At 34.3% G+C, this 26,197-nt stretch overlaps 1 protein-coding gene across 5 annotated transcripts in view; it reads right to left on the reverse strand.

The window, feature by feature from the left end:
- LEMD3 (LEM domain containing 3) overlaps positions 1-26,197 on the reverse strand; it is an 85,676-nt gene that overhangs the window by 12,388 nt on the left and 47,091 nt on the right. For 2 of the 5 annotated variants that reach the window (XM_032644290.1, XM_032644293.1), the window contains 9 exons: positions 20,060-20,139; positions 19,828-19,973; positions 18,781-18,882; positions 18,570-18,672; positions 17,718-17,896; positions 11,501-11,582; positions 8,798-8,903; positions 8,613-8,691; positions 6,208-8,404 (listed from right to left, as the gene is read on the reverse strand). In XM_032644290.1, coding sequence (XP_032500181.1) covers positions 8,241-8,404; positions 8,613-8,691; positions 8,798-8,903; positions 11,501-11,582; positions 17,718-17,896; positions 18,570-18,672; positions 18,781-18,882; positions 19,828-19,973; positions 20,060-20,139 — 1,041 coding nt within the window. In that variant the 3' untranslated portion in view covers positions 6,208-8,240. Of the gene's footprint in view, positions 1-2,332; positions 3,868-4,091; positions 4,122-4,389; positions 4,491-6,207; positions 8,405-8,612; positions 8,692-8,797; positions 8,904-11,500; positions 11,583-17,717; positions 17,897-18,569; positions 18,673-18,780; positions 18,883-19,827; positions 19,974-20,059; positions 20,140-26,197 lie in introns of those variants that run through there. The other 3 variants (XM_032644292.1, XM_032644291.1, XM_032644294.1) reach the window with 3 other exon arrangements.

Here is a 26,197-nt window from a genome sequence, read left to right on the forward strand (position 1 = left end):
GCTTGATATGATTTCAATTTTCTTAAATTTACTGAGGCTTGATTTGTGACTCAAGATGTGATCTGTCCTGGAAAATGTTCCGTGTACACAGAAGAAAATGTAGTCTGCTGTTTTTGGATGGAATGCCCTATAAATATCAATTAAATCTGTCTGGTGTTTTGTATCATTTAAAGATTGTGTTTCGTTATTAATTTTCTGTCTGGATGATCTGTCCATTGGTGTAAATGAGGTGTTAAAGTCCCCCACTATTATTGTGTTACTGTCCATTTCCTCTTTTATAGTTGTCAGCATTCGCCTTATGTACTGAGGTGCTCCTATGTTGGGTGCATATATAATTGTTGTATCTTCTTCTTGGATTAATACCTTGATCATTATGTAGTGTCCTTCCTTGTCTCTTGTAACATTCTTTAAAGTCTGTTATCTTATATGAGTATTGCTACTCCAGCTTTCTTTTGATTTCCATTTGCATGGAATATCTTTTTCCATCCCTTCACTTTCAGTGTGTATGTGTCCCTAGGTTTGAAGTGGGTCTCTTGTAGACAGCATATATATGGGTCTTGTTTTTGTATACATTCAGTGGGCCTGTGTCTTCTGGTCAGAGCATTTAGTCCATTCACATTTGCTGGAGTGGGGCCCAAAATCTGCTTGGACTAACAAGTTCCCAGGTGATGTTCATACTGCTGATTTAAGAACCATACTTTTTGAGTATCACTGACCTAGAGAAATTTGAATATGTGCAGCTGGAATCACATTCAAGAAGGAATGTTCATAACTACCTTGTTTATAATAGTAAAAAAGTGAAAATAATCTAAATGTCCGTAGTTGAATGGATAAATACCAACATTAATATGTGGTAAAACTATAATGAAAAATAAAGAATTATTAATACAAAATTCAGGATAGTGGTCATCTGGGAGTTAGGAAAGAGAGAGAAGTATCAAGGACACACAGAGGTGCCTCGAAGTTAATGTTCTATATTTTAAACGATGTCGTACTTCAAAATGTAAGTAAAATACATACTTCATATATATTCTAATATGTGTGAATCATTTCACAATAAAAATTTTTAAGTAAAGTGGGAGATAATGATCAGCTATGTCAGATGGTGCTGAGAGTTCAAAGAAAGGTGAGGACACAGAAAAGACTATTGAATTTGGCAAAAGGAAATTTGTGGTGATCTCTAGAAGTGATTTCAGAGGATCAATGAGGACAGAAGCCAAACTAGAATGGATTGAGAACACCATAATACAAGATAGAAACTGCCAAAATCATGAGAAGTGAAAATTAATATCAATATTTCAGTAGTGTACATGATAGGAATTACTTCCAACCAGGGTTCATCAATACCACTTCCTGGAAGAGGCATTTGTATAGGATTCTAGAGGATAGGCAACATTTGGGTATACAGAAGCAGGACATGAAGGATGTTTCAGGCAAAAAGAACAATAGGAACAATGCCAGTAAAGGCAGAATCAAGCAAAAGTTAGATATGAAGGGGAAGGGCAAGCAGTGCAGTCTAGCTGGAGCACAGTGGCTGCGTGAAGACTAGGATTTAGCTAGAAAGGTACAGGTTGTTCAAGACTGGCACTGTCAACATGGTAGTCACTGGCTACATGTGGCTACTGAGCACTTAAAATGTGGCTAGTACAACTGAAGAACTGAAGGTTGAATTTGAATTAATGTAAATTTAACTGATACCCGATTCAGTATATTTGGAAGAACCTGCATATATGAATAAACTTTTTCAAACAGTAGATTTTATGTAACCTAAATATAGATCAAGTATTTTCAATAAAAATGCAGCATCTGAATTAATATGGGCTGTAAATAAGGTGACCATCTGTACAAGTTTTAGCACTGTAAGTCACACAACACAGGGTCACCCTAGCTGTAAGAGTAATCTATATTCTAGATGTCAAAGCATGTAAAATAGCTCATTAATAAAAGCTTTTATTATATGTTGAGATAATAATATCCTGTATATATAAGGCTAAATTAAATGTATTAAGGCTAATCTCACCTGTTTTTTACTTTTTTTAATGTGGCCATCAGAAATTTTAAAATTATACATGCCTGGACTTCCCTGGTGGTGCAATGGTTAAGAATCCGCCTGCCAATGCAGGGGACACGGGTCCAAGCCCTGGTCCAGGAAGATCCCACATGCCACGGACCAACTAAGCCCATGCGCCGTAACTACTGAGCCCGCGTGCCACAACTACTGAAGCCTGGGTACCTAGAGCCCGCGCTCCGCAATAAGAGAAGCCACCACAATGAGAAGCCGGCGCACCACAACGAAGACCCAACGCAGCCAAAACTAAATAAATAAATTTATTATAAATAAATAAATATAAATAAATAAAATTACACATGCCTGACATTATATTAAGTATTGGACAGCACTGGTCTGGACAAAGGCAAGCCTTAAAGACCACCTTGAGTTTTGGCTATTACTCAGTAGGATTTAAAGTGCCACTGAAATCTCAAAATGTCCACATAAATTTTTTTTAAGTAAAACAAAGTATTGTAGCATTTGGAACTATAAAAATAAAACTGCCCTCTGGAGTTAAATTTTTTAATTCACTCAATAAATCAAAGGAGAAATGAAGTCGCCAAGAAAAAAAAATGGTTTCCAGGCCTATAAGACTTGACTAGTTTACAAAGGCTTTATAAATATATAACACACATCAACCAAGTTCCTAGCTTTGGGTGCATGGCAAACCGTTTATAAACAGTCCTAATTAACAACCAACTTTTGTATTTATTCCTTCTTTTGACAGTCACAGGTTTACAGATCTACACAACATCTCATTTTCTACAAATCAGGAAAATTTCTAATGAATACCAGAGAATCATAGACAATGCTAGAACATTATGTAAGTTAACAGTTCTGTTTTTTTGGAGAGAGATTCTCAAAGACTGTCCCCTATCACTCATCCTCCAACAATGTCCTACAACAGAAAAATAAGTCAGAAGGATTATTTTGCCTAACATTTGCAATTCTGGGAAGTCTTATCTAGCACTCTGACTAGCATCTGGCTCCCGCCAACCGCCCATCCATAATTTAGGGAATGTCACCACCATCTAACCAGTTGCCCAAGCCAGAAATGTGATAGTCATACTAAATTTCTACTTCAACTTCACCCCATTCAAAGACCTTTTCAAACTCTACCTTCTTAATTTGTTTTGAAATTTTCTTAATATTTCACCCCAACCCAACCCTCCACCTAAGGCCCACATAGCTAAATATGGCAGAATTAGGATTAAACTAAATTTCTGTCTCTATATGGACTCTCTCTCTCTGGGTCATCTGATTCACCTCTGTGGTTTTAACTCCCAAATTGTATCTCCAGTTCAGATTTTTCTCAAAATACCTCAGAACTGGAAATCCAATCACCTACTAGAAACATTCACCTGAATACTGGGATGGATGAATATTCCATCCCAATCTCAAAGTATCCAAAAATTCAGTTTATCATTTTTCCCATCCAATTTGTTACTTATCACCTATTCTCCAAATGTTGGGATGGTTAGAGTTCTTACATTAGAAAACTGGACATCAATTTCTCTATCAATATCCAATTAATCAAGTCCTTCCCATTTTACCTCTATTTTTCAAATCCTTTCTCCATTTTTCATCCCAACAAATCCTCACCTGATCTCCCTTTAACAACCCACATCCAAACTTCAGAATGTGACCTACAAAGCTTTCCATGAACTGATCATTACCTACCTTTCCTTTCTCTATTTATTGTCTTGTACTGAGTAATTCAACCATAAGAAATTGCTTGTAGTTTATACATGCACTAGGTTGTTTCTCATCGATCTTTTTTCATGTGCTCTCTATGCCCAGACAGACTTCTTTCCAATTTTTTTTTTTTTTTTTTTTATGCGTTACGCGGGCCTCTCACTGCTGTGGCCTCTCCCGCTGCGGAGGACAGGCTCCGGACGCGCAGGCCCAGCAGCCATGGCTCACGGGCCCAGCCGCTCCGCGGCATGTGGGATCCTCCCAGACCGGGGCACGAACCCGCGTCCCCTGCATCGGCAGGCGGACTCTCAACCACTGCGCCACCAGGGAAGCCCTTCTTTCCAATTTTAAAGGAGCATGTGCAGGTCTCCAACGTCTACCCATGGAAGAAACGGTAAATCTAAGTACTCAGGTTCTACTGGCATTAAAGTCCAAGAATCAACAAAATGAGTCTATCCTGCTGCCCCTGGTAGAGGTTCTTGGGTACAGAAATCTACCATCAGGATGTATTCCTAGTCATAAAGTTTCTCCAGTGGGGCTTAAAGGCAGTAGCTAGTTATGCTCACTAGACCAGTAGAATGAGCATTATGGACATTCAGTTTCTTTAAAGCACAACTTCTGGTTTCTAATTTTCAGTTAAGTACCTGTTCTTGAGCATCCTTTCCAAAAGAGTGGCTGCCAAAATTCTGCTTGATTTAGCATCTTTTGTTGAGTCATCTGGAAGAAGTGACTTGCCGAGATAAGTCTAGGAAAAAAGGGCAAAGAAGCCATGTAGATGACCTGCAGTAATGTAATGTCACTAGGAGCAGGGAATGAGAATTGCAAGGTCAATCTTATTAAAGGAAATGTTCTGGGCACATGATATATCAAGACACTGTTCACTTGGAAATCACAACTTGTCATCCACACAAGGAAAATATAACAAAGTGCAATATCAGGCTTCTAAATTCACAAGATATTCAGGTTTCTACCGACCAATGAGCATGAAAATGGATTTTATAATAACTCAGGTTTCAACACATTAATTTTTATGAGCTCATCACAAGAACAGAAGCTTCCCTGAGAGCTCACAGGAAAAGAGACTTACCATTGTACCTATACTAATTAAGAAGTGGCTGATAAATTTTACCTCATCTGCCCTGATGTCTTCTCAATCTATTAAGATGCATAAGCAACCTCTCTAATCTCCCAGAATTCTTTTTTAATTAATTTATTTATTTTTGGGTCTTCGTTGCTGCCCGCGGGCTTTCTCTAATTGCAGCGAGTGAGGACTACTCTTTGTTGCAGTGCGCGGGCTTCTCATTGTGGTGGCTTCTCTTGTTGCGGAGCAGGGCTCTAGGCACGCGTGCCTCAGCAGTTGTGGCACATGGGTTCTAGAGCGCAGGCTCAGGAGTTGTGGCGCACGGGCTTAGTTGCTCCGCGGCATGTGGGATCTTCCTGGACCAGGGCTTGAACCCATGTCTTCTGCATTAGCAGGCAGATTCTTAACCACTGCGCCATCAGGGAAACCCTAATCTCCCAGAATTTATTCTGCTTTCTTCTCTCACTATATTTTCCACACTATCTTTTAACTTAGCTGCCCTAGGTTCTCTAAATTGTGACCATCTTGAAGACTGTGCCATGTCTTTTTCATCTTTGCATCCCTAATGTGTAACAGTGTCTGACATTTGTTAGCAACCAATAAAAGTCTACCAACTAAGTCAAGTCTTCTTTTTAGTTGATTAAACCATCGAAAAATCGAAACCAATGCTACTCAAAGTAGGTAGCCCATAAACTATTCTTTTATGATAAGGAGTTTGAGCTAGAATGTGTAAAAGAATGGCTTCCTTTGAGAAAGTCTTGCTATGAAAAAATGTCTAGCTGGGATTTCCCTGGTGGCACAGTGGTTAAGAAGCCACCTGCCAATGCAGGGGACATAGGTTCAATCCCTGGCCCGGAAAGATCCCACATGCCATGGAGCAACAAAGCCCATGCGCCACAACTACTGAAGCATGCACACTCTAGGGCCCATGTGCTGCAATTACTGAAGCCCACCTGCCTAGAGCCCATGCTCTGCAACAAGAGAAGCCACTGCAATGAGAAGCCCGTGCACCGCTACAAAGAGTAGCCCCCGCTTGCCACAACTAGAAAAGGCCTACGTGCGGCAACAAAGACCAAATGCAGCCAAAAAAAAAAAAAGTCTAGCTAAACTAAGTAGTGCTTTAGTGATACATCTGATTTACATTCTTGCCCCACTTTAAGCCAAACACTTGAAAGTTAGACAAAGACATTTTCATAAAGAAAAGATGCTGAGAAATGGATGGTTAAAATTAACTTCAGGGTCTTCATCCATTTTTATAATCATACATATATTTACAGATACCAAAAAAGATAAAAAATAAAGGCATCTATTTTCACTGGTAAAAAAAATAAAATAAAATAAAGACACAGGGCACTTAAAAATTTGTTTTAAAGCCAAGACACATTTAAAAAAAAAACCTAATAAATTTTTAATTAGAATTTTTTCCTTTTTTTAAACAGGACAAGTAACAGATTACATCAAACTTCAGAACTTCTCAAATATCTAGTTATTATACACATTCCCATCTGTCTTGCAGGGAGGGATCTTGGTCGGCTTAATAGTTTCAGGTAAAATAAGCTGCATAAAAGTATATATTACAATAATAAATGTACAATGTTTACACGGAATATGTTTTAGAAGCAAGAAAAAGATGCATCTGCATCAAAAGGCGACCTCTTAAAATGCCACAACTATTTTTTACATTCACTCTTATAACAGGTCACAAGATGGGGTCACTAAGCACAGATAAATCACTGTGATGCACATAAAATACAGAAAGATTAGTTATTTTATATATTATATATATTTTTTCACACTTTAGCATCTGAGACATAAACTGAGAATTTAAAATTTATTCTCTTCAGATAACAAATCATTTTTTATTCTTCATAAACATGGTGCCCACAAAAGCACATAGGTAAGGCACAATAGGGTTTTCTGTTACAGAACAGTGTGCATCATGTTTACTTAACCAGAAAACGTGCATTAACTGTGCAAGTTCATGCTGCAAACCCAACACATATACAATTAAAAAAAAAAAAAAAGAAAACTGAGCTTTAAACAAAATCAAAATTGGTACAATTCCAGCTGTTTCACATATTCATTTGGACTGACAATGACATATCAACAGGTTATTTTTAAAAAGCCAATTGTTACATTACAAGTAAACTTTGCTCTGTAACTATTTTAATCTGAAATCATAAACAGTAATAAGGTAACTTCACTGGAACAAAGTAAATACTGAGGCACAAAGCAACCATCACTCCTGCATTTACTATACTGCAAACTTTCGTGACCCAAAATTGCAAATATAATTTCTCAAATACACATTTTGCTGCAACAATGTGCCCCGCTTTAAACTTGACATACAACAGGGAAGCTAACATCTCATTAAATTATAAATAGATTGGGAAAATGACTTAATCCCAATGGTACTATGTCATAGCCCTAGTATTTATAATAAATACAGCTTTTCACAAAATACTTTTCCAATGGCTGCCAATTGCTTTTTTATTGCTCACATAAATTTGAATCCCTTACAACTGGTATCGGAACTTTCACACAATATCATACTCAGACATTTTTATATAAAACCTATAAAAGATATTTTAAACTTTTATCTAATACTTCCAGGTGTTTGGCTGTTTGATCTATATGATAGTACAGCCATATGTATATATGTGTGTGTATATATACACATATACACATACATATATATATATACATACACACATATATACACATACATATATATATACATTAGATTATGAATAAAATAGGAAGCTTATTTTACTGCTTTAATGCAGATATCCTCACAAAACAAGACTACTTTCGCCATCACCAGCATTTATACATATATACAAAAGCCAGTTTAAGTACATGTACATCCACTTATACTTATATGTAACCACTAAACCCAGATTGATTTTCCCATATTCCAGCTATAGCAAATGAATCTCTTACAAGCAATAGAAACCTAAGATTAAATTGGGAAATTAACAGTTTTACCACATTAGCCTGTAAGGAACTATGTAGGTGACTGTATACAAAAATTCACAACATTAGTTTACAGGAAATTACGGAAATACAAAAAGCCTTTTCACCATGCTTTTGTGTGGTTATCCAAACACTTCTTGGTGCAAAATTAACAACCACCACATCTGAAAATGCTTAATAAGGTCAATGTTCCTCATGCAAAACTTTAAGTGCATTGGCTTAACTGAGCTCCAAAAACTGAATGAAACAATTATTCTATCTACTCAGCATTGCTGCTTCACTGCTAAGTCCCTTTGGAACCTTAAGATTTCTGGAGCGTTCAAACAGATCTGTACTCAATAAAAATATTACATACAAAAAGCATTTAAAAAGGGAGACGAAGCCAAACAGGAATTTTCCTATTGTAAAGAACAGTCCTAGGAGTGGAAGAAAGTCTTTTCAGGAACCTCCTTGAGAATTGGCTAGGCCAGTCCGAAGACGAAGATGAGACATAGAGTTCATATGTTTATTTGATGGCTTCAAGGGAGTGTTGCAAGTAAGAGCTTGGGGAAAGCGATGGTGATATCTATCTAGTCGTAAATATTTTACTGTAACCAATTTCCCTGTTGCAAGATAAAAATAATATTTTAGATCTGTATGAATGTGCTTAATAGAAAACAAACTGTGGTAAAAGATATATGAACATAAAATAATCTAAAATTATTACTCTAAAAATGCTAACCTACGATTCTTTAATTTAAAATCTGGTATAGTTTAACAGTAAACCATAATTTATCTTTTCAAAATGTTTGTCATACTCAAATTTCTTACCATCAAACCAAGAGCCATGCAATGCCTTAAAAGCTTTCCCAGCATATTCTGGAGACAGACATTTAACATATACACAACCCTGTGATATTTTTAAAAAAAATAAAAAGGGAAGAAAGAAAATAAATAGTCTTAGTTTAGTAGCAACAAATCCAAAATGTAGAATTCAATAGTAAAAGTTACTTTACCTCACGTGAATTTTTGTCTACTGCAATGTGAACAATGCCATCATTATCACTGCATTTTTCTAAAATTGCTTCTTGAATTGCCAAATGCCACTGATCCCCTATTTCCCTAAAAAATTAACGAAAACAAAAATCAACAGCCATCATCAAAAAGTCTACAAATAATAAATTCTGAAGAGGGTGTGGAGGAAAAGGAACTCTCCTACACTGTTGGTGAGGATGTAAATTGGTACAGTCACTATAGAGAACAGTATGGAGGTTCCTTAAAAACTAAAAATAGAGTTACCACATAAACCTGCAATCCCATTCCTGGGCATATATCAGGAGAAAACCATAATTCAAAAAGATACATGCACCCCAATATTCATCCAATATTCATAGCAGCACTATTAATAGCCAAGACATGGAAGCAACCTAAATGTCCATCGACAGATGAATGGATAAAGATGTTGTATAGATACATAAATGGAATATTACTCAGCCATAAAAAAGAATGAAATAATGCCATTTGCAGCAACATGGATGGACCTAGAGATTATCATACTAAGTGAAGTAAACCAAACAGAGAAAGACAAATATCATATCATATTGCTTATATGTGGAATCTAAAAAAATGATACAAATGAACTTATTTACAAACAGAAAGAGACTCACAGACAAAGAAAACAGTTATGGTTACCAAAGGGGAAAAGGGGGGAGGGATAAATTAGGATTTGGGGATTAATTTACACATAATTTACACAATATATACACTATATACTTATACACATTATTTTATATATATAATGTATACATAAAATAAACATAAAATAGATGTAAAATAGATAAACAACAAGGATCTACTGCATAGCACAGGGAACTACACTCAATATTTTGTAATGACCTATAAGGGAAAACAATATGAAAAGGAATATATATATACACACACACATATATATGTATAACTGGATCACAGTGCTGTATACCTGAAACTAACATGGTATTGTAAATCAACTATACTTCAATAAATTTTTTTAAAGAATGAGCAAAAAAAAAAAAAAACCACAAAAGGTCTGTTGTATGACCTAAATATATAAAACTTTTACTTTTCAATCATACCTCAATACAGCTGGGGGAAAAAAGAAAAAAAATTAACAGCTATATTCCTACTCAGAAGAAGTCTTCTGTTTTTTACAATATATATACCCAACTAAAATGGGGATAGTTTAAAAACCATATAGTTAAAATTAACAGTATATAAATGCTTGTTACTAACAGTAGGTAGATTAAAAAATAATTAGCATTCAGAAGTCCCAGCCCTGCTCTCACTTTCCAGTCTAAGAACGCACATGCTGAGGCACTGAAGGATCTCTACTATAGCAGAATAAATGTGCTATCATTTTTACGTTTAAAATCCTACGTACTTAAAGTCATTTCTCTTTTCTATCTAGACAAATGTTAATAAGTACTTTAATGAGTTACAGTAAACTTGTAAAAGTAAAGTATTATTTTTTAATGACATTTTCAAATTCCTAAACTTAAGGAAAATTCTTAGTATATTCTGAGCTTCTTTTTGTCTAAAATAATAGAAGCGTGAATATAGGACAAACATTTTGTACCTAAGTCACCTTGTACCTAAGTCACCTAAGTAAGGTGACATAAATCACCTTACTATTACAAAAGAGTTCCCGCTACAGTAACGCACATTTGTTTTTCTTGTGAGATATAGATGGTGGGTCCAAGGAAAAGGCTGTTACACTTCAAATTGTAAATCTTCATCTCAGGTAATAAAATACTGGACTGGCAGAGACTTCCTAAACCCTAAGGGAAGATTCCAAATAGAGGGATCACCACACCGTTAATTGTTTCTACCTCTGCAAAATGGAGGGAATGCGTGCGTGTGTGCGTGTGCGTGTGTGTGTGTGTGTGTGTGTGTGTACTGACAGTGCTTTGTTGCATTTACAATTTTGCTGTCACTCATTTGGAATCTTACCATATCAACTATTTCTTGAAATAAATGAGCTATCAGATGGTACTTATGGGTATTTTATATGTAATACAATTTCTACTGTCAGCTTTTTTTAAAAAACAGAATTTGACTTGTCCTATCATTGGACAGATAAGTAGTCACCTCTAGGAAGCAAGTTGTAAAGATTATTACAGCTTATATGTGAAGTATTATGGATTCTAAGGCAATAACTTTTGACTGTGCTATTTTCTGGATGCACGTGTTGTTGTAATTACATAGACAGAAAAGTTTCTCAAACAGTAAATGGACAAGTCTTGTAGAGGGGAAGGTATGTACATTTTTGTAGAAAACTTTTTATGAGTAGGATTTGGAAATTTTTAAATAGCAGATATTTCTATCTATATTGCCTACTGAGGCAAAGAATGGTGGCAGACACGACTTATACATCTAATAAAGGGTACTGTTGTCTGTCATCATATCTGTCATTAATTTGACTCAAGCATTTATCTGCTGTGGGGATTCTCAGTGAATGCAGATTTATAAAAGTTTTACAAATCATTATACATCTGTGTCTTTTGGTGAAACCTTTGCTTGAAATTTAACAAAAAAGAAGAAATGAGAAAAACAGAACATTTCGGTAGTTAGAGATTCAGAAGTAGAAGATTTTTCTATTACAGACAGCATTATAAGAGTATCATGCATTTTTCAGCCAAATATTCCAAATAAAAATTACATGTACCTTTCGTCATAATACTTACATAACTGGATCAAACATATTTCGAATCTTTAGACATGGCGTCAAACTATTTGGTGGTGAATTTCTTCTATCTAAATGAAATGCTATAAAAAACAAATGAGTTTTACTATTTTCCATTGTTCCATTTTGTTGAAAAGTATTCAGCCATTCAGTTTATTCAAAAAATATTCACTGCGTACTTTTATTATGAGCCAGACCCCTGGATCAAGGTGAATAAGACAGACACAGTCATTGTTCTCAAAGACTTTAGTTTAGTGGGGGAGACAGATGAAAAACAGTGTCACGCAAGAAATCATAATTGTGGTAAATCCTAAGAAAGAAGAGTACAGAAAGCTCTCAGTGTAACTGAAGCTAATCTGTGAATATCAGGTAACACTTCAAGGATAAAGTATAATTTATGCTGGGACCTAAAGAATAAATACAATATAAATAGGCAGAGTAAAGAGAGGTGTAAAGGACATCTCAAGCAAAGGTGACAGCTTGTACAAAGCCCAAGGCAAGAAGGAACTTGGTATATTCGAGTAACTAAAAGATAGTCACTGGGACTAGAGTGGGGACAATAGAAAGATAAACCTAAAGAAGGGGATGTTGGATTATGGAGGACCATGTAGGCCACATTAAAGCACTTAGACATTACCATAAAAGCGATGGGAAGCCACTCAAATGTTTTAAGGAGAGGAATAGTATGATAAGATCTCTTAAAATTATAAAATTTTTAAATAGAGTGTTATGTGGAGAATCAATTAGACGGAAGCAAAAGTGAATGCAAGGACACCAGTTAGGAGGTTATAGTTGTCTAAGAGGGAGATGATAGTAATGTGGATAAGACAGGCCAGCAATGCAGATGGAAATAACTGGACAGAATCAGGACATATTATGGAATAGATCTGACATGACTTGTTTAAAGACTGCACATGTGGGGGCTAAGGGAGAGATTAAGGATGACTCCCAGGTTTATGACAGAACCAGCTGAGGAGGGGCAGGTATCATTAATTAGACAGGAACACTGGAGGAAAGGTCAGTTTGGAGAGAGAAGACATTAGGTTCATGCACATGTTGAATTTCCAGTGCTTCTTAGTAAAGAAGACAAGTATACAGCTGGGTATAAAAATCTGAAAACAAGAACAGAAGACTTAGTGCGAGACATAAATTTGAAAGTTATCAACATATATATAAAAAATGAAGTTGCAGCATAAGATCATCTGGGAAGACAGGGAGAATGATGAAAGATGGCCTGGAAAAACCCCAACACCTAGAGGTCCAGGAAAATCTAGAAAAGAAGATTTAAGAAAGGGTAAGAGGTAGGATGAAAACCAGAAGAAAGTGGCAACCACAAAGCCAAAACAAGAAATTTCCAAGGCAGGCTCAATTGTTAATACTGTTCAGTAAAATAAGGACAGGAAAGAAAAATGTCCGCTGACTTTAGCAATATTGACATCTGAGAGCTATTTCCTTGAAATGATGGGGATGGAAAACAGACTGGAGTCAGCTGAAGAATAAATGGGAGGTGGAAAAGTAAAGACAGTGAGTAAATTGTTTAATGCTATTTGGCTATAAATAGGTAGACAGCTATAGGACAATGTATAGTGCACCAGTGTGTTTTAAAGATGAGAATATAGTATGTTTAAGTGCTGATGAAAAGATCCAAGAGAGGCAGGGATTTAAAACACAGTAAGGGAAGACACTTGAGAAGACCAGAGGGAATGGGATCCAGAGGGATCCTCTGAAGAGAAGGGCTCGCATCTTTGTTAAGTGAGACAGCTCCTCAATTGCAAGAGGAGGTGAGGATGAGTGTAGATTTTGGTAATTCTATGAATTTGGTGGTGGAAATTTGAGGCAGGTACAATCTGTTTCTATTTGAGTCATCAACTGAGAATTAGAAGACAGAGAAGAAGGGCAAAAGGTTTGAAAAGAGGGGAAGAAATATAAAATTGTTATTGAGTAGAGTAGGTAAGTGAAGTGACTAGTAAAAAATGGTAAGAATAAGAAAGGCAGGTAGTACTGAAGACCTAATTGAGGTTGATTAGTTATAAAGGTACCAGTCTAACAAGCTGCATGAATTTCTCCTGCTAATCTCATCCATTTGCATATAGACAGGCACAGATAAACAGTTTCATCCTTGGTTGGAATATACCAGGGTAAGATGAAGGACAAGTGATGATATAAGGGTACTAGCAAGAGAGTGATTGAAAAGATGGATCATGAAAACTAAGATGCACAGGAAAAGAAGTAAAGATAGGAGAAATGCTGAAGAACTGGAGAAAGTAGGTGCATTGAAGAATCAGATTCTGGAGTTCCCAAATACGTAAAGCAGGAAAGTTGAAAGGATGAGTTTATGATAAAGACCAGAGCGTATCAATTAAAGATTTCAGAACTGTCAGTGATAAGAAACATCTGGAGTATAAATGTCTGAACAGTGCCTGATATGGGGTGGAGGAAGGGTCACTAGACATGAAAAATCTTTGCCAAATCTCAGATCAAGAAGGTTTGTGAACATCTAGTACCTTCTGAACTTCTCTACCAGTGTACAGATTCTGTTCTTAGATGACCTTTTAGCTGCAAACAGTCTGACTTCCTTGAAATTCCAATAACGGCCTGGGCCAGCAGGGGATGCACCAGAGAAAACAGAAGCATTCATACCACCTTATCCTAGCCGAGACCCAAGTTTCCACAAAATAACAGACCTGGGAGAAACTATCCCTGGCCAACTCTAGTCAGAAAGTAGTCCAAAAGATCAAATTGATTTTTAAGATACAAGCTTTATCTCCCTAACTAAACCCTAATTACCATGGCCATGTAAAGATACAGTAGTTATTGAATGATACATTTCAAGTACCTCAGGAACTACCTTTGGGTCCTTCAAATGAATGTTGTTTATACCAAACACTACATTTGTCAGAAGCATAAATAATTCTCTGGCTCCCCAGCAAACTGGTACTTTAAAATAACTTTAGGGACTTCCCTGGTGGCACACTGGTTAAGAATCCACCTGCCAGTGCAGGGGACACGGGTTAGAGCCCTGATCCGGGAAGATCCCACATGCCGCGGAGCAACTAAGCCCGTGCGCCACAACTACTGAGCCTGCGCTCTAGAACCCACGAGCCACAACTACTGAGCCCGTGTGCCACAACTACTAAAGCCTGCACACCTAAAGCCTGTGCTCCACAGCAAGAGAAGCCACCACAATGAGAAGCCTGCGCACCGCAACAAGGAGTAGTCCCCCGCTCGCCACAACTAGAGAAAGCCCGTGCACAGCAACGAAGACCCAACGCAGCCAAAAATAAAATTAAGTTGAAAAATTTTTAAATAAAAATAAATTAATTCATTAAATAAAATACCTTTAGAGATACTAATGTTATCACTGAATTTATATTTAACTACTTTTTAGAAATTGAACTAAAAATTCAATAAGGCTGATTATTTAACAGTTACTTGGGAAAAGTATCATTAAATGACAACAGCTTGTAGTGGTAGTGAACTCAAAAGACCACTGTAATTACCAACCCTCCAGATATGTACCATTTATTTATTTGGCCATGCTGCACGGCTATGGGATCTCAGTTCCCTGACCAGGGAGTGAAAGCTCGGAATCCTAACCACTAGGCTACCAGGAACTCCCCAGACATGTACCTTTTAAACCACTGCATTTATAAAGGGAGAAACATTAAGCTTGTTAGTAAGTTAAACTATCTGTTCACATAAAAAACCATCAGAACCCTCTAGTATACGCCCATTTTTATACAGTACAACGTTTGTGCTCAGATATATTCAAATGAAAGCAAAACTTATTTTATGTATTAATCATTTTAAAAAGCTAGGTCAGAGTCATTTAGTTACATTTAAATAGACTATATATTTAATAGCATAAAAATGTAAGTAATATTAACACTAAATTCTCTCTGTATTAGAGCTATACGTTCTTAAATGAGGCAAAAAGATGTGTAACTATCATTAAGAAAATTCCAACAACTTCTCATTATCAGCTTTTTGTAACAATTCTTCTTATGATGAAATTCTTAAAAGAGCTCAAGTCTTTCTTGCTATAAATCTAAAGACTTCCATTTTATCATTACAACCATCCAAAAATTGAATTGGTATACTTCAAGTAAATAGTTACCAAGTGTTCTATGTCAGGATTTTCTGCCTTCAGGCTAAAATTATCTTGGCCATTACACCTTTTTTTCTATTTGCTAAGTAGCAGGTGTCTTACTTTACTCTCAATTCCTTTCTAGGTCCAGGAACAGGGCCCTAATCACTGTAACTGTTTATCAAAGACTGTCAAGAAAAGAGAGATTAAATCTACAATTCTTTACATGGCCCATTTAGAAATATGCAAATTAAGGTAGCTCAGTACTTGGCATATAGTTTCCAAACATTTAATACACTGAAACTTGGATAAAACACTTAATACGTAAAAAGTAGCTGGAGGGCTTCCCTGGTGGCGCAGTGGTTGAGAATCCGCCTGCCAATGCAGGGGACATGGATTCGAGCCCTGATCCGGGAAGATCTCACATGCCATGGAGCAACTAAGCCCATGCACCACAGCTACTGGGCCTGCTATCTAGAGCCCGTGAGCCACAACTATTGAGCCTGCGTGCTACAACTACTGAAACCCGCACATCTAGAGCCTGTGCTCCGCAACAAGAGAAGCCACTGCAATGAGAAGCCCGTGCACCACAACGAAGAGTAGCCCCCGCTTGACACAACTAGAGAAAGCCCGCACACAGCAACAAAGGCCCAACACAGCCAAAAATAAATGAATGAATAAATAATTAAAAAAATAAAACTATAAAACTTCTAAAAAATATATTGAAAAAAAGTAGCTGGAGATTTAAAAAATATTGTATTAATTCAGGTTGAGTTTTAACTACTACTATAACTGACCTTAAGTTGTATTTTATCATTTTTGCACAGTCTTTTCCTAGCTAAAGATAATGATAAAGTGAAAATAATAGTCTGAGGTTTTAAATCCTAGAGATTATAAAGTGTCCAATTTAACACACTTAAATAAATCATACCACTACTAATCTTTAAGAACAACATGGATTATCTAGTTGAAAATTGCCTTTGGATTCATCTTGAAAATCTCACTTATTTTAAATATCTTATTTTAAAATAAGATAACTATAATGATAAAAAAAATTCATATGAACAAAAACAATGGCCTAGAACTTCAGATGCATACATGAGCACCAACTGTTAGCTCTATGATGAAATTAGGCTGAGACTCCACATGCATCATTATAAGGCACTAAGGTAATCAGATCTGACTGACAGCCTATGGTTTCACAGGACCATTCTGCATGTACCCTAAAGCAAATAGTTTATGGTTTAGTGTCATTTTGGAAACATAAAAACTTTATTTTTATGCCACGATTATATAAACCATTATTCAAGCTCTTTGAAAGTGAAAATCAATTATAGAAAATCAGGAAGAGATTGGATTTTATTTTATTTCAATTTCAAAACAATTAACCTACCTTTCCCATATAGTCTATGTTTAGCAAGCATTGATAAATATGCTTTTTATCCAACAAGGTTAAAAGAAACTCAACTCATTACTAGTTCTGAAATACAAATTAAACTAGCCATGAGATTTCTTTTTGCAAATAACCATTAAGATACAAAAAATTCAAATGAGGTAACAGTTATCACTTTGGATACGTAAGGCAACCAAACACCAAACCCTCTTATAAACTTACAAATACCTGTTTTTGCAACTATGCAAGCATTAAGAAAAATATGGAATGATACCCACAAAAGCTACTTGGCATGGGATATGCAGGTGGAAGACTCTTAATGAAAAAGAGAAAGGCAAGCAAAAATTGAAAAAAGAGCAGTTAAAAGTTATAATTCCACTTACACATGTTTTAAATACAAAACAAATTACGTGTCTTATTTGCATAAAAAATCAGGGAAAAAGAATGCAGTTAGATCTTTAATATACTAAGTTGCTTTGGTAAGTGAAAGAGGGAAAAAAATCAAAGTAATGTCTCTAGAATTTTATTACAGTGAAGACAAACCATGTTGTTTATATTAGCAAGGAGAAAAGTGGGAGGACATGTAAAAAGCTAACACTGATTCCTTCTATGGGATGGAACTGGAAGGGAGCTCTGCCTTCATACATCTTTCAGTTATACTATTTTACTGTAAACACGTAAGGCTTTTGCATTTGAAAAAATTACATTTATATTTTTTTGTTGTTTAAAAATACATACCTTGACCTTGCCACACTTTAGAAGGTATTACTAATATTTTGTCACAGGATGCAGAAGGCTGGATCCACCGCCAAACTAGAAAATCTGCACCACCTATTCTTCGTGTTTCCGTGCGAACTCTAGACTCATTAGCAGCAAGGAAGTCAACAGCTCTATCCCAGACTTTCTTCATTTTTCTCCTATCATTTGAAGGAAAATGACAACTTTACTATCATCTTGGCTTGTCATCTTTTTCAAATATTAGTCATTGAAGGTAGTGGTTACTCTTAATGCGGGCTGTTCTTATCACTGCATATGGAGGAGTTTTTTCCAAAAAGATTTAGATGAATGAACCTCACCTCAGATTGACTATATTTGGAACAATGCACTGGTATTCCCCCCGCCCTCGCCGCCTCCTGCACAAAAGCTCCACTGGTGATTCTGATGTGTTGCTAGGGTAAGAATATTGCTTTAGAATGTGACATCATCTTTTATTTTCAAGAAGTTATTGCTTAATTCTTTTATTTAAAAAGCTTTATTAACAACAAAAGGAAGTATTTTAAAACATTATTAATAAAACATCTCTGCCTGTTCTCTGTCTGTTTCCTTATCAAGACAGAATTAAAGGAAATAAGGTAGAGACTGACAACAAAGAATCAAGAGTGTATATTTTGAAATCCAGTTGTCTATTATGCCACTCAAAATCAGGAAGATAATAGATGAAAATTTAGAAAAGAGTTTAAAGTACAAAAATAAAGCCTGTACAATAAAACAGGTCTAGCTGAGAAGGGTCACAACTCTCAGTGTAATTTTCATGACTGCAGAAGATACCAACATTCTGATTTACTTCAACTCATAATGTGTTGAACACACCTGTCGGGAGGCTGTATTAAGGAATTTCGCACATGGGGAATAGGCATGTAAGGCTGTAAATCTTTATTTTCCTGGCAAGCTTCATTATGAGTTCGTAAAACATCTGAAAGTAAATCAAACAAATTTACAAATGAAGCAATCACTGGACATCATGTAGTTTATCACATAATGACTATTCTAGAAGTAGTTTAGATTTTTACAAATACTATACCTATAATCTTTACCACCATGTCATACATCTGCCTTGTTTCTTCTTCCTCTTTTGTCCAGCGATATTTCATGTAACGCAGAACAACGCAAACCATCACTACACCTGCAATATTTATATATTGTTTTTAAAACTGTGGTCAATGGCATTCAATAATATTCACTGCAACTTGAAGTTATTTTGTCAGTTGTTAAATGTGGTATTAACAAAATAAAGCAAAAAAAAGCCATTTTGACAGTTTCTACAGTGACTATTTTAACTGCCATAATGGGATAATGGAATAAGCCTTCAAGATAGTGGTCTGAATTAGCTACATGATCAAATTACATAGAAAAATTTAATATTAAACATTTCCCAGAGTGTCACTTAATATCTCCAGAAAAACCATTTCTTCATTATGCTGACAACTGAACATTTAAATTCTATTATTTTTTTTGAAAACAAAGTAACATAACTATGTTTCACAAACTTTTTTCTTTCAGCATTAAGCTACGAGAAAAGTGAGTCTTATGAGACTGTAAACAAACTACCTCTAACTTTAAGTAACCTGAATTATTTTTACAGGAATTGGGCAGAAAAAAGAAAAAAATATGAGTATCTCCTAAATTCCTGTTATGAATCAAAATAGTCACATAAAATCTAGGAATCTGAATGAAAATTTTAATTCATTTAATGGTATTTTTTTAATTAAAAATAATTTTAATTAAGTTAATTTCTAATATAGTATTTTAAAAATAAGCTTAATTTTTGTATCTTCCTGTTCTATTTCCTAAAGCAGATTTCTATCTATGCGCTAAATTTGTTTTTTCTGTGACATTCACATGACAAAGTTTGATTCCCACCTCTCCTCACAGCACTGTTTTCTAAGCCCTTAGATTGATACGGACATTATAGAAACCCTCAATATTCTTATACCTTACTGAAGACTTCTGGATGCGATTTATAATGACAACTATCACAGAAGTATATTCTCAATCCTGGCATTTGGTGAAATACAGACACAAAAATTCTAGATTACAATGTATCTGCTTTCTCATCCTCACAACTTACCTAAGCATAACAACAATAACCTGTGGGTGACAGTAATAAAAGCACGTCGAAAACGACACCAGAAGGACATCTGTGGTCTTGTGGATTGTAAAAACTGTACATCAACTATATTTGTCAATTCTTCCTCAGGGCCATAACCAACACACCTATTTAAAAATAATTAAGGGAGAGTTTAGAGTCAAAATCACTTCTTAGACTACAAAATGGACAAAGTGGAAACCAAATCCTTTACCTTATTCCAACATCTTTTCCATTTTCAAAAATCCACTGCAATGAGATGTTAAATATATCTTCATATTCAGGACCTAAATCCTAATAAGAAAAATAGAGAAAATAACTATTCTTTATAATTCATATCCACTTGTTATGTGTAAGTTGTCCTATAAATAACATACTTTATATAACACTTTAAACTATATAACATAATAAAAAGATATTATTCATTACAGAAAAATGAAAGGAGAAAGAAGAAAAAAGTCACCATTTCCCCACCACCCTAAGATAACCACTGAACATTCTGCTTTGTTTTCTTTTCATTTTTTTATTTACAGATTTAAAAAAATAGTAATTTTCTTTTCAAGTATCATTGTGATTAAGAGTAAATTAGCCCCCCCCCCTTTTTTAATGGAACACTATCTGTAGATGAACAGATGACAATTATTCAGACTTGGATGTTTAACAGCTGTTTTCTCAACAAGTGAATGAAGTTAAGCCCATCAACTCCAGAAAAACAACTGATTGTGTTATCAATGACAAAATTCAAGCTTTCAAGTGAAAAGGAGAATTTCAAAAAATGCTCATCCATTACTATGAGCCTAACAACTTCACAATACTTGAAAACCTTTGCAATGAGACTATGCTGTGATATTAACAAATGTGACTTTTGAGCATGGCATAATAAAATGTGTCAACATTTGGAAGATCTGCATAACCAGTGAACCAATATTTTCCAAATGAACAATCACCAGCTATAAAATCTTGCATGGGTAAAAGATCTATTCTAAGTGCAAAACAGACCAAAGGGCTTTAGTATGAAAAGTATGAGTACGAAAAGTTCGCTGACATAGCTTTAAATTCTACATTGCCGCTAATCTTTAAGAAACTACTACTTGTAGAGTTTTGGTATTGAAGAATATCTACAATTATCGGAATAGAGAATTAAAATACTTTTCCCCGTTTTGACTACGTATCTGTGTGAGGCTAGATTTTCTTGAGGTACTTCAACCAAAACAGCATCACGATGGATTAAATAAAGAAGCAGATATGAGAAGTCGGTTATTTTAATTATGATAGACATTAAAGAGATTTGCAAAAATATAAAACAATGCCACTTCTCACTAAATGTTTTTATTTTGGAAAATATAGTTATTTTCATAAAAATACAGTATTTATGTTAACGTAATAAATTCATTATTCTTATTTTAAATGAATAAGTAAATTTTTAAATGTTGTCTTAACTTTAACATGGCAAATGTATATCTAAATATAAATAAATACATATCTAGCCCACAAACAGATGTCATTTAGAATCATCAGTAATTTTAGGAGTGCAAAAAGTTTAAGAATTGCTGAGCATAAATGGATTATGTATTTTTTAAATCAAAATATTAAAAACAAAAGTGGTATTATATTATGCATACTGTTTTTCTACTTGCTTTATTCACAGAATGAGGTGGCATGAATGTCAATGTCAGTACACATGGAACAACCTCAATTTTTTCCATCAAGATAATATTCCACTGTGTGGTTATTTTACACTAATCACCCCCTTATTAATGAACATGAAGTGTTTCCAATTTCAGTATACTAAATAATACTGTAAATAAACATCCTTGAAAATTGCTTCATTCAAAATATTTATTGAGGGCTCACTATGTGCCAGGTACTATTCTAGGACCTAGAGATGTAGCACTAAACAAAAAGCTGAAATTCCCTGTGCTCATGGAGCTTGCATTCTATTCAAAAATTATGTCTTTATGTACTTTTGGAAGTGCAAAAAATGAATTTCTAAAAGTAGAAATAAGAAATCACTTTTTACAATCCCTTAAAAATGTTTATAAGTAATAGCTATTGAATTTTAACAACATATTCTTCAACAGCTTTGGAAATTACAAGGTTCTCATTTGATCAGTTTCCTTCCTAATATGAAACTGGCAGTTATTTTAATATATCAAATTTGAAAGTATAGTAAACAATTTTATGAAGCAGAACTAATACTGCTAGGCATCATTACTTACGTGTAACTACTACCAGGATTTTCAGATGCTGAAGATAACTATAGGCTATCTGTTATTTTTTTAAGTGTGATAATTTTGGCAATATTTATAAATATCAAAAAATTGTAGCCAATGTTAGTATTTAATTATTGAGAAATGGTTTATATGTGAGATCACTTCAGTGGGATATTATGAATTTAGAAATGATCATGATGACAGCTAAATAGCTATATGCTTTAAAAAGTAAAATACAACATTCAACTTATTTATAACTATAAAAGATATATACTCATTTGAGTAAGAACTAGAAAATAATGAAGAAAAAGTGAATTTTGTTTAATATTGCCCTAAGATGTTATGCGATTATACAAAACAATTTCAGGCAATTACTGTTTTAATTGTTATAAAATTAGAAATCACTTTGTATATAACTAAAAATCAAACAGAATGCACATTCACATACTCTAAAATTAGAGCAGATTCAAGCTTTGATAAAGGAACACCAACAGAATATACTTCTGGTTACACTGCATGGATCAGGATTAGATAAAGCACAAGTTATACAGGATTTTGAAAATCCATAAAGTGATATTAATATGGGTTATTAATATGGGAGCTGAAGACCTTGCGTTGATTCCTCTTTGTAATGTATTGGTTTTTAAAAATGATTTTGTACTCATTTAGTTTCTTTCAAAGACTTCATCCTTCAAAGACAAAGACATGATAGCACCCTTGAAAGATGTGGATATTTTTTAAAAAATCAATGAAATACATACATTGTATTTAACCTGTATTTACATATATGCTCTTCAGTTTGTATTAATACAGTATGCAGAATATTATGACATGTTTGCATTATTACACAGAATTTAGAAGGCTAGACTATAAACATATGTCAAAGAATGTAAAAACAAAGAAATTTCCAAGTTTACTAGTTATATAATTTAAATATAACAATTTTAGGAAGCTAAAAACTTTATAAACAAAATTACTACCTTCATTAATTATCCTTAAAAATGTACATAATGGTTCAAATTAACAAGGACACCTACTTTAATAAGTTATGTGGAGAACAAAGAGCTTAACACTTCTAGTTATAAAATACTAAGGATAGAAAAAGGCATCCGTTGTTATTTTTCCCATTTTCTGTTTTCCTTTCCTATGTTAATACCTCTGGATATCCAATGACTACCTGGAATACAATAGAACCATGGAATGTTCCTTTATGAATACAGATTTTCAAAAAACAAATGATAATTTATTTAAAACTTCATTAAAGATTGAAAGGGTGTTGAGTTCTTAAATAAGTTATCACTTCCACAAGTATTCTACATAGTACTTAGAGTTCTATAGTATCATAAAATGGAATTTTTATAGACATAAAAGTTGAATTTTTTTCTGGCTTATGCTAATTAAATAGCTCATGCTAACACTGGAGCATACACAGCATCTACCTGATTATAAGAGTCTGAAGTGTTTTACTGTTCACTTTTTGGAGCTACCTGGAAAGCTGTAAGGCAGGGGTAGGCCAACTTTTTTGTAAAGGGCCAGAGAGTAAATATTTTAAGCTTTGCAGCAGTATACACTTCTGGTCTCTGTCACTTTTTTTTTAAGCAACCTTTAAAAACGTTGTAAAAAAACAGCTAGCAGGCCATACCAAAAAATGGCTCACAGGCTGCAGTTTGCCAGCCCTCGAGGTAAGGCATTCCTGTATCATAAAACGTCCATTTTTTAATAACTGGTGACAAAACTCAGGAGGAAACTAAGTTTTTAATTTTAAAATCAGGCCTACTATTAACATAATTGCTTATTACTAGTTACATATAGGCAATATTTCTGCTAACACACTGCTGATTGCTTCATAGAAATCTTTCTAAATTCAAAGCATGTTTTCCCAAATCTTTAACAAATCTATTTTAATACACTATATATGTACACATACATACACACCCATGATTCCCAATTACAAATTTACTTATTTTCAAAATAACTAGCCAAAAATGCGTATTTAAAAACCTGTATCAGATGCTTCGAACTTGGATTACAAAGTACAAAAATAATACTGTTTCATGTAAAAGATTCCGTTCATTAAATAAAGTAACAAAACATTTGTAAGGAGGGAAAATGATACTGGTACAGGGAGAAGTCAAGCAAAGATTAAAAATCTATTGGATATAGTTCACAAATGGATAATTTACATGGTAATAATAGCTACGTGGCTTTCTAGTTAGTGAATATTCTGCTTAATTGTGAGATGATATATGCCATACATTAGATGTTACCTTTAAGTAAAATACGACACACAGAAATCAATAGTGAGTATGATTTAATTCTTGATGATTCAGTGGAAACTTGATCTTTCACCTCCAAGAATAACGGAAAGAACATGGTCCTTAGAATCAAAGAGGCCTGGAATCAGATCATGACTCCACTACTGAATAGCTATGTGTATAACCTTAAGCGGAAATAAGAGAAAATAAGTCATTTATGCAGATGAATATACTTTGATCAATTCTTCAGATTCTAAACCCTATTCAGGGTCAGTCCCTTGACCACTCAATAGATGAGGGTAGGGGCTATAAACCCAGGCCTTCCATCTAAGAGGTAGAACAATACAGTGAAAACAGCAAATACTTTGATTCTATTCACAGTTCCATCACTTACTAGCTGGATGACCTAGTTATTAAACCTCTCTGAGCTTTAGTTTCTTAATAAAGTGGGTCTGATACCACCTACCTTTCCGGATCATTGTGAAATCAAAGGTAACATACAGAAAGTACTAAGATAAATTATACTTGAAATATTATAATTATTATGAAATGTATCCCTCACTCCATTTCTTAGAATACTTATTTTTCCACAAAGACACAATTTTATTAACAGTGATTAGCATTCCAAGCTAGTTCATAAAAAATCTATCCAGCCCATAATTTGGCACATTTGCAGCTATCTTCTTTCCTATTATATTCTTCACAAACCTTAAACATATTGGGTTAAAAATTAAACAGGTTTTGAAAGTGACCTAGGAAATGAACCACCATCCATTACATCATTCTATTGTTAAGTTATCATACAAAGCTCCCACCATTTAACTTAAAAGCAATCTGTCTTTTCATGAAAATATAGTGCCATGTATTTCCTAAATGTTCCACCAGAGGGACCTCTTAACTTTTTACAAATCAAAACAAACAAGCTTTCAATCTCAAAAATGATGAATAAAAAGTTCAAGAAAAACACTGGAGAAGTAAGAAAAAGTGTTTAAGTTATTTAAATTAATTGTCACATTTATTTAAAGTTCCTTTGAAGGAGAAAGTGGGAGCAATAAAATAAAAATAGAATGTAAAGAATCAAATTGAAGAAAAATTTTAAACATTTTTACTGAGGCTTATTCACTCATTTTACTCCATCAAACATTTACTAATACTGTGCTTAAAATGCACTAGAAGTTGGGAAAAAAATTAGCTTATACTGTAGGAGTGCTACATATTCCCTGGCTCATTTACTCCTGAATGCAAAAGCTTAATTGTGTTGCAGGTGAAACCATAGTACAAATACATAAAAGGTACAACAGATCCCTCTCCACAAGCAGAAAGCCTACAATATATATATGGTCATCATTATTTGATACCAGCTTCGTAGTGGGGTTCTTCCATACTTATTCTAGAACTTGGGTAAAATAAAATATCAATTTTGGATAGACTGTGCTAAAATTATCATTAAAAATTAGAAAGTAATTTGGCAACATATATCAAAAGCATTAACAAAAGTTCTTTGAACAAGTAATTTCATCTCCAGGACTATTTCCTAAGGAAATGATCACAAAATCAAGTACTATAATGCAAAAATTAAGGTACTTTCATAAAACCACAAACCAGTACAATACAATCATGTAAAGAAATATTATCCAGTGATAAAAAGAAATAATTTTTAAAAACCTGAACAATGACATGGGAAAACACTAACAACTTAAAGGAAAAACTATGTAAATATTTACAATATGACATTTATAATATTTATAGTGATACTAATTTTGGGGAAAAAATATAAGACTAGAGAAACATGGACCAAAATGAGTGGCTAACCTTAGGTGATGAATTTGAAATGCAATTTTCCTTTTATTTTCTGTATGAGTTAAATCATAAGCATGGGTTAAT

This window comes from Phocoena sinus, chromosome 10 (assembly GCF_008692025.1).
Source record: "Phocoena sinus isolate mPhoSin1 chromosome 10, mPhoSin1.pri, whole genome shotgun sequence".
Taxonomy (NCBI): Eukaryota; Metazoa; Chordata; class Mammalia; order Artiodactyla; family Phocoenidae; genus Phocoena; species Phocoena sinus.